Genomic DNA, 20,608 nt, shown 5'->3' with positions numbered 1-20,608 from the left:
TATATGTATGTATATATACATATATTTGTATATATATATGTATATATACATATATATGTATGTATATGTATGTATATATACATATATATGTATATATATGTATGTATATATACATATATATGTATATATATGTATGTATATATGCATATATATGTATATATATGTATGTATATATACATATATATGTATATATATGTATGTATATATGCATATATATGTATATATATGTATGTATATATGCATATATATGTATATATATGTATGTATATATACATATATATGTATATATATGTATGTATATATGCATATATATGTATATATATGTATGTATATATACATATATATGTATATATATGTATGTATATATACATATTTATGTATATATATGTATGCATATATACATATATATGTATATATATGTATGTATATATACATATATATGTGTATATATATGTATGTATATATACATATATATGTATATATATATGTATGTATATATACATATATACGTATATATATATGTATGTATATATACATATATAGGTATGTATGTATATATACATATATATGTAAATATATGTATGTATATATACATAGATATGTATGTATATGTACATATATACGTATATATATGTATGTATATATACATAGATATGTATGTATATATACATAGATATGTATGTATATATACGTATATATATATGTATGTATATATACATATATAGGTATGTATATATACATATATACGTATATATATGTATGTATATATACATGTATATGTATGTATATATACATATATACGTACATATATATGTATATATATGTATGTATATATACACATGTATGTATATATATATGTATGTATATATACATATATATGTATATATATGTATGTATATATACATATATATGTATATATATGTATGTATATATACATATATATGTATATATATGTATGTATATATACATATATATATGTATATATATATGTATGTATATATACATATATATATGTATATATATATACATGTATATATATGCATACAGATATACCTATACATGTATATATATATGCATACAGACATACATATGTATACATATACGTATATATATATGTTCACACACACACATATACATATATATATATATATATATATATATCTTTCCCATTGAAAGACTGAATACGAAAACTAAATGCATGTTGATAGTTTGAGTGACAAGCCATTTTGTCAGGGTCATTGCCATTGTCATTTACCCGCGCTTATTGTTATCGTGGGAAAACTGTTAAAAAGATATTTTTAAATTTTTAAGCGGAAATACAAAATTGGGGCCCAGTGACCTGTTTTATTTGTTTTTATTTTTATTTTATTTTACTAAATTTTTTAAGTTTGGTCAATTATCTAATCTCAAATCGATTTTATTTTGAAAAATGAGCCCGGAGGTCTCGATGTTCTAAATGGAGGTCAGTCGAGCAAAACATAAAAAAATGTACATCTGACAGGTCAGGGCACAAGCTGTTCCCCATCGCGGGAAACCTAGCATGAACGAATGTCCATAAAACAATCTTTAGCGACAACTAAATTATTTATAAGTAGACTTTTTTTGCCCGTTGGAAACCGGCAAAAGTTATAGTCCGTTGATGAAGAAAAAATGCTTTATGCCATATTGATCAGTGCATATCGGAAAATTTTTGCCCATTTTTTTTCTATTAAAAATTAATCTTCATGAATTGCTACCGATACTGCTTCGTTCGCTGCACCTTATCACAACAAAGCCCCATGATAAACAAGAAAAAGTGGGAAAAACAAACAGACTAATCGAAATATGACATATATGTAACATGTAAAACTGATACCATAATACTTAGTTCGCTGTAGCCTATTATCGTAAAGGTTTATAATAAATTTCAATCATGAGAAAAAAATGGGAAAACAGACAGCCTAATAGAAATATAAAATTATTTATCTAAATATATTTCGTATTCCTTGTTTTGAATGAAATATTGTCAATTAAATTCTACAACATCTTTACACACACACACACACACACACACACACACACACACACACACACACACACACACACACATATATATATATATGCCGATTAAGCTATACTGAATATTCCGCGTTTCATCCACTCTAGGATTCTATATATATATATATATATATATACATATATATATATATATATATATATATATATATATATAAATATAAATATAAATATAAACTAGCAGTACAGCACGGCTTTGATCGGGCGCTATATACTATTCATAACTTTATGTGCATATGTATATATATTAAAAATATGTATATATATTTAAAAATTTGACTCGTTTCCAGGTTATTTATATCTAAAATTTCAAGTGTTTAGACCCAAAATTAGCGGAGGAGTTTGGTAGAGGCTGCAAAGGTAAACTCAGACCTCTGGGCAGCCAATCTTTCGCTCAAAACTGATTAAAACCTTGCTGCATGTCTAAATACCCTTTATGTTAAATTTCAAATGTTTAGACCCAAAAATTGGCTGAATAGTTTGTTAGAGACCACAAAGGTACAATCGTTTGAACTTTGACCACTTGGCAGCTAAATTTTCAGCCAAAAACCAACTGAAAGGCTTTGCCCTTTGTCTGAATACACTTTATGTAAAATCTCTAATGCTTAGACTGAATAATTTGGTAGAGATCGCTAAAGTCAATTTTTTAAACTTTGGCTTCAATTTTGACCCCTTAACATTTATTGTTTTAGGCTCAGATTAAACGACAAAGTTTAATCAATGTCCAAGTAAGCTACATCGAAAATTGAAAGTGTTTAGACCCAAAATTGGCGGAAGAGTTTTGTAGAATTGTCAAAGGTCAAATCGTTTAACTCATATATATATATATATACACACACACACACACACACACATACATACATGTATATATTCATCGAACAATTTTCAACTAAATTTTTAACAATTATTACAGTTTAGATAACTTCCTCAGTTATATTGTAATTTTTTTTTCAATTTTCGTTCACTAACACAAAACTAATGATAACTTTTCTGATGTTCAAAATCGTAAAAATTGTAAGGAGGTGAGCGACGCTTTTTATGACTGCTTTCCATAGCAACCCTGTCGCTTCAGCGACTACTGTCGTGAAAAGAGAAGTTACTCAGGAAACAGACAGAATGAAAGCATGAAAAGAGGAAAATTGGGTTTATTTTATTTAAAGCAGACGAGTGGCATACATTGTTATTGCATATGTGTTTATTGGGGCAAAAAAATAAGATTGAAATTAAACAAAGAACTAGTGAATTTATAGCAAACCTGGAAATATCATGGATTACAATAGAAAAATGCGAGCATAGAAAGTAATATACTTAAGTTTAAACATGGAAAAGTAAAGGACGAGTTGTTAAAACTGGAAAAGAAAACGACAAGATATTCTAGTAAAAAATATAATAAATTTATAACTTAAAATATTGCAGCATTAAGATTTTTTTAAAATTGAATTTATAACTTTATATAACCAATGTTGCAATTCATAACGCTGCAATATTTTAAGTTATAATTTTTATTTCTAGAATATATTGTCTTTTTCTTTTCCAATTTTAACAAATTGTCCGCTACTTTTCCTTGTTTTAGCTTAACCATGTTAGTTGTCATTCTCGCATTTTTCTATAGTAATACACACACACACACACACACACACACATATATATATATATATATGTGTGTGTGTGTGTGTGTATATATATACTAGCAAAAGTACCCATCGTTGACTGGGTTCAAAAACAGCCTACTGAAAATGGACTCAGATTTATGAAAGTATGATAGGTTATGAAAAGGAAGGGTTGTAAAGAGATAGCTTCGAATTTGGGGGTATCAAAACCAAAGCAAAATATGATGAAACTAAAAATAAAATAGATAAACCCCATAATTTATTATACTATACTTGTTCACACTGAAACACTTATCACAATATTCTGTGGATCTATATTAAAAAACCTTGTTAAACTTTGTGACATATTTCCATTCTATGGAGGTCAGGTGCGAACGAACGCCCCATAATTTTATTATACCATATTTCTTCAAACTGAAACATAATTATCAAAGTATACTTATGCAGATAGATATGAAAAGTCTTTATTAAAGTTTGTGCCTAGTTTCATTCTATGGAGGCCAGGCGCGAACGCAGACCATACAATTTTATTATACCATCCCTATTTAAGTTAATACATACTTATCAAAGTATTCTTATGTACGTCTATATCAAAAACACTTGTAAACGTTTTTTTTTTAATTAAAGTTTTTTTATTTCCATACTTTGTGGACCAGGCGCGTACGCAGACCCCGCAATTTTAATGAAACAGCGTTCTGCCAGATTAAACATACCCATTCCTGTGTCCCGATACATCTTCTATCATTATATGTAATCAGTTTAAAGTACAACCATATACGAGCCTATACGTGACCAGACACGCACACTGACATTCAGCTTTATATATATACACACACACACACACACACACACACACACACACACACACACACACACACACACACACATATATATATGTATATATATATATCGATCTCACTTTTTGACACACCTTATACAACCCTGTTCAGTGTGGCTATACAAGACAGAAATATGTTAACATCTGCCTGTCTGCATTCAAACGTGAGAAGGCATGATAAATAATAATATGCTTGAGCAACTTACGTATGTATCTTATTTACCGAACTTAACGATGCAGAGCGTTTTCACTCGTATGCATTGCCGTTTCTAAAATGTTAGATTAAAACTGATTTCTGGTAACAAAAACATCCATCGTCCACACCCAAATGTGTGACAAGTTTCACGTGACCTGCTACATCACGCCCTACTCATAAAAAGAAACAAGCAAGAACAAAAAACACATTTTATATTGTTTTAACAAGTACTTAGTTCATTCCTATTTTAAATGTGATTCGTATATGCCGATACTCTTGCTAGATCATCTATTCCTTCTAGACCCCCGGAGTTAAGCAAATCTGTTTAATACGAAGTGGATGACCATTTGAAAGCATTGAGCGATATTTATGTGCGTAAAAGAGATTTAGAAGGTTGTCACAATGCGAGGAATGAATCATAGTCGCTGTTGGTAAGAGGAGACGAGAACAAGTGGCGATTTACAAATCAATAAGTACACATATATATATATATATTTATTTATACATATTTATTCAGTTGTATGGTAAAATGTCTTACTTGTAAGTCTATGCGACGTATTTCATTATTAATTTCGGAAAAACTTTCCCCTTTTCAAATGGTGTGCGTAACAGGTCGATTGTGAAAAGGGAAAATTTCTCCGAAATTAATACTGGAATACGTCGCATAGACTTACAAGTAAGACATTATACCATACAACTGAATATATATATATATATATATATATATATATATATATATATATATATATGTGTACTTATTGATTTGTAAATCGCCACTTGTTCTCGTCTCCTCTTACCAACAGCGACTATAATTCATTCCGCGCATTTGACAGCCTTCTAAATATCTTTTAAACACCTATCCCACACAATGCTTCAAGCAAAGTACATATCAATGCTATATATATATATATATATATATATATATATATATATATACATATATATATATAAATTAAAGCTGAACGTCTGTGTGTGTGTTTGGTCACGACTAGGCTCCTATGTGGTTGATTATTAAAAAAAAAAACTGATTCCATATAATGATAGAAGATGTACCGACACACAGGAATGGGTATGTTTGATCCTGCAAAACGGTGATTCATAAAAATTGTGGGGTCTGAGTATGCGCCTAGCCCACAAAGTATGGAAATAAAAAATTAAAAATTTAAAAAAAAACGTTTACAAGTGTTTTTGATATAGATGTACATAAGAATACTTTGATAAGTATTTTCAACTTAAATAGGGATGGTATAATAAAATTGTGGGGTCTGCTTTCGCGCCTGGCCTCCATAGAATGGAAATAGGCACAAACTTTAATAAAGACTTTTCATATCTATTTGCATAAGTATACTTCAATAATTATGTTTGAGTGTGAAGAAATATGGTATAATAAAATTATTGGGTGTTCGTTCGCGCCTGACCTCCATAGAATGGAAATATGTCACAAAGTTTAAGATTTTTTAATATAGATTCACAGAATATTGTGATAAATGTTTCATATTCAAATGTTTGTAATAAATTATGGGGTTTATCTATTTTATTTTTAGTTTCATCATATTTTGCTTTGGTTTTGATACCCTCAAATTCGAAGCTATGTTTTTACAACCCTTCCTTTTCATAACCTATCATACTTTCATAAATCTGAGTCCATTTTCTGTAGGCTTTTTGAACCCAGTCAACGACGGGTACTTTTGCTAGTGTGTGTATATATATATTTATATATATATATGTGTGTGTGTGTGTGTGTGTGTTTATTTTCCTAATATTACGTTGTGATTTGGTTTCAAGTGTACTTGATGCGTATTTTATTTTATTCAAATTAAAACAACGTTTCTATTGAACTCTCATTCTGGACGTTATTCTCGCGCTACCTACGCATAGTTCAAACATTTCAAAATACAACCTTCAGATACAATGCGCGGCTCTACACAGACTTCTTTCTCCAAATTTACAACATGGCAAGGAAGAAGAAAAAAAAAACAGAAACAAAACAACGCACTGAAGATGAAGGCCACCTCCGAAATATATTTGTGATAAATTTCAAACAAGTAAAATATTTGTTAATTTTCTTAATATTACGTTGTGTTTTGGTTTCAAGCGTATTTGATGCGTATTTTATTTTATATATATATATATATATTATAGCAAAAATGGTAATTAGTAAATTTGAAGAAGAATGTGCTCAATACTATTGCACAGCAAATATGTTTTATTTTTTATTACCGTTTTTATCTGCTTAGTTACACATGTCTCGGTTATCGAATCGTATTGACGATCAAGTAACTTCATCAGACATTACAGGTTTTATATATAATTTGCTTATTTTCTCAGCAATTTTTTTATGGAAATCGTGCGGGACAGGGCATGAAGCCAGTTGATGTAAAGAATTTACAAAAACAAAACACGATAATCGTCAATACCCAAGATGTCGAGATGTTTAATGACCTTAGCCTTGAAAAGGAAGGAAAACACTAAGCAGGAAGAGAGTTCCATAAAATTGCAATTCATAGAAAGGCGCTACGGCAATAAGAAGCTGTATTAAAACAAGGTAGCGGGGCTGCACTACTGTCAAAGGTAAAGCAAGGCGCCTTCTTGCCTCCGAAATTCCGAAACCCTTGGGCACGGTCGAGAGTCTACTTAGCCCTCCCCTCTGCCCGATCCGGGCAATGTGAGGTCATAGAAAGCAGATAACTGGTGTAATACGGAAGCAACCAGAAATAATTCTGTTCATAGTTTCGTATTTTTTGTGCCGAGCTGATAATTCCCCTGGGTACAATGGCCAGAACAATCGCCCAGTATGGGCATTGCTCGGGCAGAAAGAAACTGCAACCTACTGCCTGTACAAATGCAAAACAAGAGTTGTGGCAATACACCAGACTCTTTATGCGAGAAACGGCGCTAAGCAACAATGAAGAGATAGGCACAACAACCCTTGGCCTTTTGGGTCAAGATCAAAGTGTAGTATCTGTTCCGGCAGATACTGCAAGCTATGACTAGCAAAGACCAGATGTGGGGGCAACCCCACATGCCTGACCTTTAACCAGCTCCCATTTCCCACCTTTCGGGAGCTGGTCCCCTTTTTCCCTTCCCCCTCCCTTCACTCCTCACATTAAAAATCGGCCTTGTGCCTAATTTGCTCGGTGGGGGAGCAAATAAATACCATCTGTTCCGGCAGATACTGCACTTAAGATAATTTGTACCAGTCAATGGAGGGGAAACCCTCTATACTGGGACAATTATTATTTTTGGTAACCAGAGTGACCCCTTTTAGGGGAGCTGGTTTTAACCTCACATTAAAAACGGCCTTGTGCCTAATTTGCTCAGTGGGGGAGCAAATAAATACCATCTGTTCCGGCAGATGCTGCACTTAAGATAATTTGTACCAGTCAATGGAGGGGAAACCCTCTATAATGGGACAATTATTATTTTTGGTAACCAGAGTGCCCCCTTTTTGCCTACTTTTAGGGGAGCTGGTTTTTACCTCACATTAAAAACGGCCTTGTGCCTAATTTGCTCAGTGGGGGAGCAAATAAATACCATCTGTTCCGGCAGATGCTGCACTTAAGATGGTTTGTGCCGGTCAGTGGAGGGGAAACCCTCTACACTGGGACAATTATCATTTTTGGTAACCAGAGTGCCCCCTTTTTGCCTACTTTTAGGGGAGCTGGTTTTTACCTCACATTAAAAACGGCCTTGTGCCTAATTTGCTCAGTGGGGGAGCAAATAAATACCATCTGTTCCGGCAGATGCTGCAAGCTATGACTAGCTATGACTAGCTATGACTAGCAAAGACCAGATGTGGGGGCAACCCCACATGCCTGACCATTAACCAGCTCCCATTTCCCACCTCTCGGGAGCTGGCCCCCTTTCTCCCTTCCCCCTCCCTTCACTCCTCACATTAAAAATCGGCCTTGTGCCTAATTTGCTCGGTGGGGGAGCAAATAAATACCATCTGTTCTTCAGATGCTGCACTTCAATTTCTTGTTCTCGGTCAGTGGAGGAGGAATCCTTCACGACTGAGACAGTTTTTATTTTTGTTCCTTTTCTCCACATTAAAAAACGACCCTGGTGTCTAACTCTGTCCCGTGGGGAGACATTGTAAATAGGAACAATGAAGAGAGATGGATGGAGACTCATAGCCGTCGATGCTTGTATTAGGCAAAACACTGCTTGGTGATTAATGATAACTATGGTGTATTACAACAGCGAATTGATGGAGACAACTAGACCAACGAGTCAACGAGCTTAAACAAAAGAAGCAGGGAATCGATCAGATAATTCCGAAGAATGCATGTTATAATCTAATATATAAAACACTATATGTCTGTTTGTCTGTCTGTCTGTCTCTATATTTTCAAACTATATCTTCCGAAAGTCGCAGGGCAGCGCTAAAGATCAAAAATGATTGCATTTTTATGGACCGTTCTTTTATGTGTTCCTAGCAGGTTAAAATAGTTTTTAAGTGGTCATAATTGGGTAAAAATTGAGAAAATCGTTATGTAGTATATACATTCATCTTATTTTATTTTTAATTCTTAATTTTAATCAGTTCATGCGCGTGCCACGTTGGTATAGTGGTAACGTCACCAGCTTTGAATGCTACGGGGTTGCTTTCGGTAGTATATTGTGAAGTCTGAACCATAAACATTATGTTTCTGTAGAAGATAGAGTTAAAGAATTAGAAATTGTTAAATATTGAAAATTCAATAGATAGTATTTTTGTTGGTACGGTTTAGCAGATATTTTATAATCTGTGCGATTTGTGGTTTTACTGGAACCTGTATAGATTGTCGGTAACAAAGCGAAAGTACTCGTGAAAATTCGAAAAGATCAAGAAATGGATATTGTTTGTTTATTTGTGGACAGTTATCCTCATCTTTATAGTTGTTGTTGTTCGTGTGGCACACCAATATACATTCTACAATTCGCCAAACATTCTACGAAAAACACTCGTCTAGCCAGAACCACTACCAATAATTCCCCACACTCTTTATCTGAGCCTAAACCTAAATGAAGATTCCATGAGCGGAGCTTCTTTCTTAGAACTGCCGGCCTGTGTAACTCTCTTCCGTTAACCTTCTTCCCAGGTTACTGCAATCTGATTGTTTTCAAGTCCAATGTAAACAAGTTCTTGATGAACCGTCCCCCTATGTAATCCAACTTACAAAATTCCCACTACCTATGTCAAAACGCTATAATCACATTCGCTATTTTATACCCATTAACCCTTATCCTCGAGTGGCCTCCGGGCCTTGATGAGTGGTGATTCTTGTGTAAAAAAAATGAGAAAATGTATCACCTACTAGATTTCGAAGCCGGTTTTGAATTTTATCAAGGATGGATAGGGTTCGCCGAGTAGTTCCTGCTTAGATGTAGTAACGGTACTCCATTTTAGGGCATGTCTAGCTCTTATATGCAATTATTTTTATACCGACAGATACTATTGATTCATATACGGTTGGTATGAATTTGGATTAATAGAGATTAGTGTTTAATGCAACATATGAGCACAAAAGCTAATGATATTCAGCTATTAATTTGCCATGAACAACCCATATTGTTTATTTATTTTCGGACTGTTATCCTCATCTTCATAGTTGTTGTTGCTCTTATGTCGCAACAATATACATATACAAGTTACTCATCTCAGATGATTAAAAAAATACAAAAATAAAAACAAGTGAAGCATGCATGATCCCCGCATTTGCCTCACCCCGCCCCGTTTAGCCACAAAAGTCCCCCAGAGGGTGTCAAATCCAGGTAAAAATCAACAAACGGTGCAGTTTTAGTCCTTAACATGTGTTTATATGAGTTCTGCACCATGCAAAAAAAAAAAAGAAAAGAAAAAAGAAATGGCTAAGTCCATCATTTGGCCCCCTTCCATTTAGTCCCAAAAGTCCCCAATGTCTTAACATATTTAAATTTGAGTTCAGCACCATGCGAAGCTGCTAAATTGACATATACTGAAAAGTTTGGAAAAATATTATCAAATAGACTCAAAAATGGAGTGTTTTATTAGCCCTAAAAGAGACCCTGGGGTAAACCTGAGAGTTATCGCGAAATATAGACAAACAAAATTATATAGAAATCGGTTAGTTACAACTTTTCAGAAAGTTTTATAAAAAACCAAGGCATCAATTGACTAAGTTCAGCATTTGCCTCACCCCGCCCCGTTTAGCCCCAAAAGTCCCCCAGAGAGTGTCAGAGGGATATAACTTTTTTTCTCCTATTTTTAACGGCTAAGTCTGGTTTATTTATATTGCTGCTAGTCGCTAAGGTTGTCGTAGAGTACAATACACACCCTGTTTTAAGAAAGAAGCAATCTACCCAGTTTTGTGTTTAATAAAATGACAGCGCAATAGCAGAATTTAAAATATTCCATTTCTAGTTCACTTTTATTACTAGCAGGTGGCTCCTATATTGTTTATTTTTCAGACGAACAGATCGTTTTTAAAGATAACACGCAATCATATGACGTCATGCGGATAAAGAATGCTTTCTGCAGATTTTAAATAAAGACATACATTAGACATATGTATACAAAGAAATGAATAAAAAGAACAAACCAAGTTATGTATTCATCAACGTTTCGTTTTTATTTCGAGACTTCCTCTGGATGAGATCCTGGATATGACCTTAAACTATATCTGATGGCGAGGCCCCATACTTGCGGGCTTTGGGGAGTGTTCAGCCACCCTTTAATTGCCATTGCTCCCAGGTCCACCTTGACCTGGAGTAGCAGTACCTGTTAGGGTCCCAACTATGGGTTAAATAGAAAATGGCCTGAAAAAAATATATATTCTATTAAAAGAAATTTATTCAAAATCACTGGATTCGGCATTAATTTACCTGAAAAGGGTTGATATGCCGTCAAACCGAAACAATCAACCAATCCTCTGGATGAATGAAATTAAGAAAACAAAACACCAGTACAGATATTTGAAAATATATTTTTGATGTAATGAAATGTATTAACCTGTTCCATTTCATAAACGGAAAATGTCGTTGCGAATTTCCCCCAAAATGGGAGGGCATAGTCTTGTGAAAGAGAGTAGGATATGTTTTCCTAATGTCATATAGCCGTTGATATATTTAAAAAAGATATAATGCAATTTATATTCTTTTTGGAACAAATGTCCGTTATAATAAATAATAATAAATAATATAAATGTTATAAATAAATAATACTAATAATAATAATATAATATAAAATAATAATATAAATAAATAATAATAATAATAATAATAAATATAAATAAATAATAATAATAAATATAAATAAATAAATATAAATAAATAAATTTATCTATACATACATATACATATGTATACATATATATACATATAGCTATATATACATATATATATACATATATACATACATATATATACACATATACATACATATATACACACACACACACACACACACACATATATATATATATATATATATATATATATATATATATATATATATACAGAATAATGTTGGGTGTGAGGAATTTTCTAGCCTGGTAAAGGGAGACCACCTGCTTTGCGTCAAAACTTCTATGCATTAATTCCTATTCATATTGTCTTTAATTATTAGGTCGAGTTGGCAATCAATAGTTGCAAACGCACCTTACGATTATTAAAGATAAAGATGAATACAATTATCAATTATTGAACACATTCTACAACACACCAAAAGGTTTTACGATGATAAATGTGGAAGGTTGAAACAGCAAGTCATGTACCCCCCTGTTTTATACGACGTTAATATATTTTTTAAAATGTTTTTTTGTCTCCATTTCTCTTTGTAAAAAAAGATTATGATGCGATATGTTTCCTAATTTTAATATTTATTTATTTATTTTATTTTTATTCCATCTCTTTACAGCAAACATCACGATACAGTATGGTCCATATGGCATAATACGAATACTCGGCAAAGAAAATAAATTCATGTGCTTTAGTAAAAAAGGGCGCCTTATTTTGCGGGTGAGTTTCTTATTTTCTTTGATTGTCTTTGATTTTTTTTTTTTTTTTTTTTTTTTTTTTTACATAGGCATCACGACTTAACAAGGCCCAGAGATAAGGGGTAAGAGTGTACAGTAGTCAATTGGACAATATAGTAATCGTTAGTAATGGGAATTCGGTAAATTTGTTAACTTAAGTGGAACGGCTCATCAAGAACTTGTTTACGTTGGACTTGAAGACGACCATATTGTACCTATTTACTATGCCTCCCCACGGGACAGAGTTAGACACCAGGGTCGTTTTTTAACGTGGAGAAAAGGTACAAAAATAAAAATTGTCTCAGTCGTGAAGGATCCCTCCTCCACCGAAAGAGAACAAGAAATAGAAGTGCAGCATCTGAAGAACAGATACTACACTTTGATCTTGAGACGACCATATTGTAGTCAGCTGGAAAGCAGGAAAACGGAAGACAGTTCTAAGAAAGAAACATTGTTCATGGAATCTACATTTAGGTTTGGGCACAGATAAAGAATGGGGGAAATTATCGATAGTATTTTGTTACATGTATGTATTCTTAGTTGATTTTACCGATTCCCGTACTTAGTCCGATAGAAATCCAATTTTAGAAGAGAAGTATTTCTATTGAATCAGAACCACTCTTCGGGAACAGCAAGACGCAAATGTTCAGTCTCATTGTCCAACAAGTTTCTGGATAAAAAGTGAAATCCCCCTTTTTTTTTTTACAAAGAAGTCACCACTTATCAAGACCCGGAGGTCACTCGAGGATAAGGGTTAATAAGTGTACAGTAGTCAATGGGGGAAATATATTAATCGTTAGTTGTTGAAATTTGGTAAATTGGATTGTTTAAGGGGACGGCTCACCAAGAACTTGTTTACATTGGACTTGTAGTCAGTTGGAAAGCAGTCCAACGGAAGAGAGTTCCACAGGCGTACAGTTCTAAGAAAGAAGCTTTGTTCATGAAATCTACCTTTAGGTTTAGGCACAGATAAAGGGCGAGGGAAATTATTGATAGTGGTTGCAGTTAGACGAGTGTTTTTCGTGAAAGTCAGTCTATGAGGGGGCCTTAGATCGACGCTCAGGCGGGCACTTGCCATGGAAATAACGAAAATCTAATCACTATTAATCGGTGATTAAATTTCTCAAATGCTCATGGGGTGTTAGGCTGTATGAAAGTGTTAACTTTGTTCAAAATCGGACTGTTTCTGCTTCAATCGAATGTTTTCGATTATCGATTTTTGTTACTTATCGGAAGTATGTTGATTCAAAACGTATTTATATACACTCCAAGTCACATAAATCATGTTTGTGTGAAATTTCATAAAAATCGGTCCAGCCGTTTTGGAGTCCATAGAGAACAAAATCTATCTCTGTCTCTCTCTCTTTCTCTCTTTCTCTCACACACACATACAAATACACAGACAATATATAGTAGATATAATATGGCACAACAATGATAAACGGAGATTTGCTAGTCAGAAACGGAGATTTGCTAGTCAGTTTAAATGCTATTTGTGTCTGACTTTGAAATCCAACGAGTTAATTCGATAGATATTTAAGAAGTTCAACGCAAAAAAAAAAAAAAAAAAAAAAATCAAATCAGATTGGCCCAGTAGTTTCTTTAAAACCTGGAACTAAATTACTAATCAACATAAATTCCTATTAATCTTCAACTGTGAGTTTAACAGTTACTATAATTCTTAGTTCGCGTCACCTTATCATAACAAAGAGACAGATACAAAATTTAAGCCAAATCGTCCTAGAACTTTCCAGAAAAAGGTGACATTTAATTTCTAATCGCTATTAATCCTTAACTGCGAAGAGAACGGACACCATCATACTTAGTTCGCTGCACCTTGTCATAACAAAGCTCCATCAACATCGGTTCTGCAATTTCCAAGAAAAAGTTGAACGGACAAAGAAAGAAAAACAGAAAAAAACAACAACAAAAAAAAAAAACAGAAATGCAATATAGATGTTTCAAAAATATAGTTTCTATCGGCCGGACTGAGTAATTTATTTAAAAAAAAAATTATGAACAAAAACAAAACTTGTAGCGGGGTGTGTTACTGTATTGCCAATAACATGACAAACAATGATAAATGGAAATTTGCTAATCAGAAACAAAGCGTGGTTTGTCATTTTAAATGATATTTGTGTCTGACTTATAAAAAAATCCAACGAGTTTACTTGATAGACATTTATAAGAAGTTCAACTTTAGTGAAAAATCATAAAAAAATATAGGTCAAAAATAAAAGAAAAATATATTAAACACTTATTTTTATTACATAAATACAAGAAACAGGTTTGTTAATGGCTTTGTTCGGCCACACAAAATAGACATTCAAATTACGCCCACGTAATCTTGATTTATTTAGAGAAGTACTAGTTGTTCCGGTCCGTTGTTGTCCGGGAATTAAAGAAAAGAGAAAGTAATTTTTTTTTTTTACTTTAATTTCGTTATTTCTACTAAAACAGTCTCTATTCGACTTCCGTTTTCTGTTCACCGCAAGTCTCACAGATTCTTAAAATAATTTATTATTTAAAATCGATTTGTCTTAATCGACAGGAGGACATAAATTGACTTTAGAAGACATTTTTTTTTAATGGATAAATTCGATATTTAACCTCGATGTCATTAGATTAATCGGCGCTATCGGACGTTTCTACCTTTTTAAAATATTTGTGAAAGGTGATAACCTACATATAGACATAACATTTCTAAGCATATTATTAAAACAATTATCCTATATAAACACCTATCTATCTATCTATCTATCTATCTATCTATCTATCTATCTATCTATATATATATATATATATATATATATGTGTGTGTGTGTGTACGTATGTATATATATATACACGTATGTGTATATGTATATACATGTGTGTATGTTATGATTGCAACGTCTCTTGTCAGACGAGTGCCACTCCCTCAGACATTTAAAATCAATGAGCCCAAATGCCTGAGGGAGTATCTATACAAAGATGATGTTACATAGTCTTAGCTTTGTACGACAGCTAAGTCTCTCTCTCGGTTCCAAATGTTGAGATCCAGCAACAAGCAAGAGCAAGATAGCCAGCAACAAATTAAACTGCAGACCAGCTCAATGCGGGTAATGGTCTTCCGCTTTATGGCTTTTTAAATCAGAGCTTTGCTTCTCCTAGAAAGGTTGCCTTCACCACGGCTTACGGGAGCCCTTTCCACCCCAATACACATTCACACACACAAATATACACGGTGCTAGTTGGCCGTTGACCCAGTGTGTATGCATGTATATATATATATATATATATATATATATATATATATACACGCGTATGTGTATATATGTGTGTATATATGTGTATGTATGTATATATATACACACACGCGTATGTGTATATATGTGTATATGTATATACATGTGTGTGTATATGTATGTGTGCATGTGTCTATATATTCCTATATACATGTGCATGTATATACAGGCTGACCCAAAAAATTGGCTCCAAATCTAATTATGCCCCGTTTCTTAGTGTTTTGTCCGAATGAAATGAAACGTTGGTCATAACTAGTTTATTATATTCAAAACATCACATCAAAACACTAGGGTCTTTGGCCTTTTTTTCTCCGTTCTAAAGCATATGTTCTAGATGGCCTCCATTTAGCTTTTGTTTTTGTTGGGGGGGGGTCACCCTGTATATGACTAAATATATATAGGTGTGTATATATATATATATGTGTGTGTGTGTGTGTGTGTTCATTTTACTTTGGTCGAAGTTCTCAGAAATCAAGGACCCCCTTCCTAGGGTCTAACACTTGATCTCTATATGATATACGCCGATATTCGAATATTTTGTTGAAGTTTTTCGAAACTCTCGAACACCGAGTTGGGAATATAATATTATTTTAAAATAAGTTATGGCTCTCTTGGTCTAGCTGGCTTCTAGGGCATGAATTGATTTTGTCTCGTAGAGTATTCAGCTTTGCGCTGCCATAAATTGAAGTAGTTGCATCATTCCTCATGAAAAAAAAAAAAAATAAATTAGTATGGGTAGTTTTACCGAGAAATTTTTGGCCGCGAATACTGTATGATTTTGAATATTTACTCAGGATTTACCCGTAGAAAAAATATCTTCATGTTAGGTTTTCGTGACAAACTCCTGAGAGACGTTAGACACTCAAGGATGCTCTCTAGTAGACACTCAAGTTCTCTTCAATAGGCATTCAAGTCTAATGTCTATACGTGTTTGCGTATATGTGTATGTATGTATGTTTGTATATATATATATATCTATGCCTATATATGTGCATTGTTTACAAACAGGCGGTTTGAGCACTATAAAAGTGGTGGCGGGTGTCTATTTAAATAGACATTCCGACGAGTTATTTACGGGCGTCGCCTCCATGGTCGAATGGAAGAACTGCCGACGGTTCTAGGTTCAATCCTTGGCTTGGGAGAGATGCTAATCTAGCGGCACTGATGAGTTGTGATACAACGAAACAGGACTGTATGTCGATGACTACAAATATATATATATATATATATATATATATATATATATATATATATATATATATATATATATTAACGTTGTGACGATTAATCGGAATCGGAAGAATGATTACTTACCTTCCGATGCCAATAAACGATACTTATATATATTTTTATTTAATTCTCTTAAAAGGCAAAAATCTTTCACTGTCGATAGTAATACTTATTGATTTTTAATTAATAATAAAACTAAAAGCTAACGATCATCACTTACAAGTGAATATTTTTACGCATGAGAAAATACCTGTACATTTAACATGTGTTTTTGCTATAATTGTGAAAAAATAACTACTTCATTGTTAAATATTTAGAGTTTATAAAGAATCTGAATCGGTAATTGTATCGGAATCGGGAATTTATTAAGGAATCGGTTATTGTATCGGAATCGGGAATTTACCAAGGAATCGTCCCATTACTAATATATATGTATCTAGATGCGTATGTGTATATATCTGCATATATATATATATATATATATATATATATATATATATATATATATATATACATACATGTATATATATATATAAGAGCAAATAGTTAATAGAACATGTTAAAAACACTTTGAAAAAGAGTTACAAAGATATTTAATTTGAAAAGGAAATACTAAATAAGTAGATAGTCCTTTTTAGTGTTTCCTTTTCTTTAACTCTTTTTCAAAGTGTTTTTTAACATGTTTTATTAACTATGTTTTTTTAAACATGTTTTATTAACAATTTGTTCTTATTATAAGCTCTATCTCCTATTTGGGTTTATCGAGCTTTTACATCTGGTTGAGATTACTTTATAAATATTAATTCTTTAATATTTATGATATAGTTTAGTTTTACCATCTTGGATCATTTTGGTAAATTTCATTGTCATTTTTATGTTATATATATATATATATATATAAATATATATGTTTATGTATATGTCTATATGTGTCCATAGGGAACGAATTCTTCCACACATGTACATGTGTATGCATATGCATATATGCGCTCGTATACATATGTATGTATATACATATATGCGGATGTATATATGTGCATGTATTTAGAAATTTGTGTATGTATATACATATTTGTTCCTGTATAAAAAAATTGTTTACATTTTAAAATTACAGAAAATAATCCAGTAGATAATTCTAGACACAATTCTGTTTTTTTTTTTTTTGTTTTTTTTTGTTTGTTTGTTTTTAAATGGCGGATCCTTAAGTTAATTTTTCTGTTTTCTATTCTGATGTCGGCTATAAAGTAATTTTAATATTATCAATTACGATGTTAAGAGATTTATTAGTTTCTTTTATCTGGGTAGGCTTTATTGCCACCTAAATTCCAACGAAGACCAATGGCCGACCCCACAAGAACTCAATGGTAAGCAGCTGTTGGGATAACGCAAACTCATTTTGTAATGGTTAACGAAAGAGGTGGAAAGCACTGGGAATCTCTGGAGACTTTTTTGTCATTCGGAGCCCAGGGAACTCCACTGTTTATTATTAGGAAGGAATCGCTTATTATAGCATGTGTGAGAACTCCTAGTGATTACAAATATTAGTAGTAGTAGTGGTTGTGGAAGTAGTAGTGGTTGTGGTGGTGGTTGTGGTTTTAGTCGTAAAAACACGGCTATTGACGGTTACAGCATTTGAGACTACATTTTCTTTAAGAGACGTGGGGGCCCCAGAAAATTATTGGTTAGATATGCGCTTGTGTGTATGTGTGTGTGTGTATGTGTGTGTGTGAGAGAGAGAGAGAGAGAGAGAGAGAGAGAGGAAAGTGAGGGAGATAGAGGGGGAGTGTCCTTCGAGTGTTGAGTTTTTACATGAGAGATGAGTACAAAAAAAATGTTAGTCGCTCGGTGTCAACAGTGCATACCAGGCATACCTTTCCATCGGACCGGTGCCCGCCATCCTCCGCCAAAACCCGAGCCAATCCGCTCTGCCACCTCCCCTCTCCAACCCATCTTTTCTTTTTCTTTTTCATATATTTTGTTTTATACCTACCGATCCACTTATCTCACCTGTCTGCCCTGCCGACATACTCACCTGCACGTACTGTCACGTTCTTTTCCGTTCTTCCTTTCCATCTGCCTTTCCTTCTTATTTATTTATCAGGTCTGTTTATTATTATTATTATTATTATTATTATTATTATTATTATTATTATTATTATTATTTCATTTATCACCTTTAACAGATCCTAAAGATTTCCCGGACAGCACCGGCCAAATGTCGCGGCATTTGAAAACCCAGCGCTTGTGTAGATCAATGATCTTAAAAAAAAAAAAAAAAAAAAATGTAGTTCAGGTGAAAACATTATTACGTACTTGCTTGGTATGTCAAAATTAGGATAACTTCCAAAAAAATTACGAAATATCGGCAGCAGCAAAAATAACAATTAAAAATAGAATGTATCGAATTATCGAGTTTTATCGCATATTTTTTAAGTGAAAAAGTTGTGCTACAAATTCTGTGTCACAAACTGACTTATCCCCCTTGATTTAAATCGATTTAAATTAAAGGTCCGCCATTTTTATAAAAGAACGTAATTTTTTTCTGTTCTTTTTTTAAATACATCTAGCATCATCTACGAGATTATCTTCCGTAATTTTAAAATTTAAATTAATTTTGACATGCCAAGTAAGTACGTAATAATGTTTTCACCTAAAATGCGTTGGTTTGAAAGATTTCCAATGTACACAAGCGCAGAAGACACATACATAAGCAATATGCGTTTTACTGCACCTGTTTGTTGCAGAGATTATTTGTCTACCTCCCATGGCGGAAAGATGTGACACAAGGTTCGGAAAATTGAACTTGAAGAATTACTGCAATTAAGGATGAGCACTCTGGCCTGCAAAACCCCCCCCCAAAAACCCCAAAAACCTCAGTATTCTCTAGTAGGGGCGCCTTAGGCCCTAAGCAATATACTATCCCTTTTATAGAACGTTATTTTAGACTGGCAAGAATTGGCACAGAAATGAAGGGAAATTAAACACATACAAATGCTAACTGCGTGCAGAACAGCGAGCAGTCGGAGAGTATTCAAACAATTTATATATATATATATATTCATCCATATACAGTACTGTTTCGCTGTTTCACAGCTCATCAGTGCGGCTAGACACGCATCTACCTCAAGCTAGGATCGAAACATGACCGCCAATGTCTGTGCTATTTGGCTGCTGCTATTCGGGCAGTGAGTTAACAATGTTTTTATACGGTCCAAATACCTACGCTCGATTTGTTTACATAAAATGCATCGCTTAATATTTGTATATCACTTCCCAATATACTCCACCCAAGATCGAAACCCGACCACTCGAACGACAGTCGGAGCTTCTAACCGTTGCACTATTTGGCTGTTGCTATGCAGGCAGTTGGGCATTGTCCAAATGCCTAAGATCAA

At 33.1% G+C, this 20,608-nt stretch overlaps 1 protein-coding gene across 8 annotated transcripts in view; it reads left to right on the top strand.

Annotated features, from left to right (window-relative positions):
- LOC145266927 (fibroblast growth factor 18-like) overlaps window positions 1–20,608 on the top strand; it is a 789,681-nt gene that overhangs the window by 754,224 nt on the left and 14,849 nt on the right. For all 8 annotated transcript variants that reach the window (XM_080122720.1, XM_080122722.1, XM_080122726.1 and 5 more), the window contains one exon: window positions 12,579–12,679. In XM_080122720.1, the coding sequence (XP_079978846.1) occupies window positions 12,579–12,679 (101 nt within the window). The remainder of the gene's footprint in view (window positions 1–12,578; window positions 12,680–20,608) is intronic.

This window comes from Euprymna scolopes, chromosome 42 (genome assembly GCF_053919585.1).
Source record: "Euprymna scolopes isolate OS-2025 chromosome 42, ASM5391958v1, whole genome shotgun sequence".
NCBI lineage: Eukaryota > Metazoa > Mollusca > Cephalopoda > Sepiida > Sepiolidae > Euprymna > Euprymna scolopes.
The sequence above is the reverse complement of the archived record's forward strand: the minus strand, read 5'-3'. Positions and strand labels throughout refer to the sequence as shown.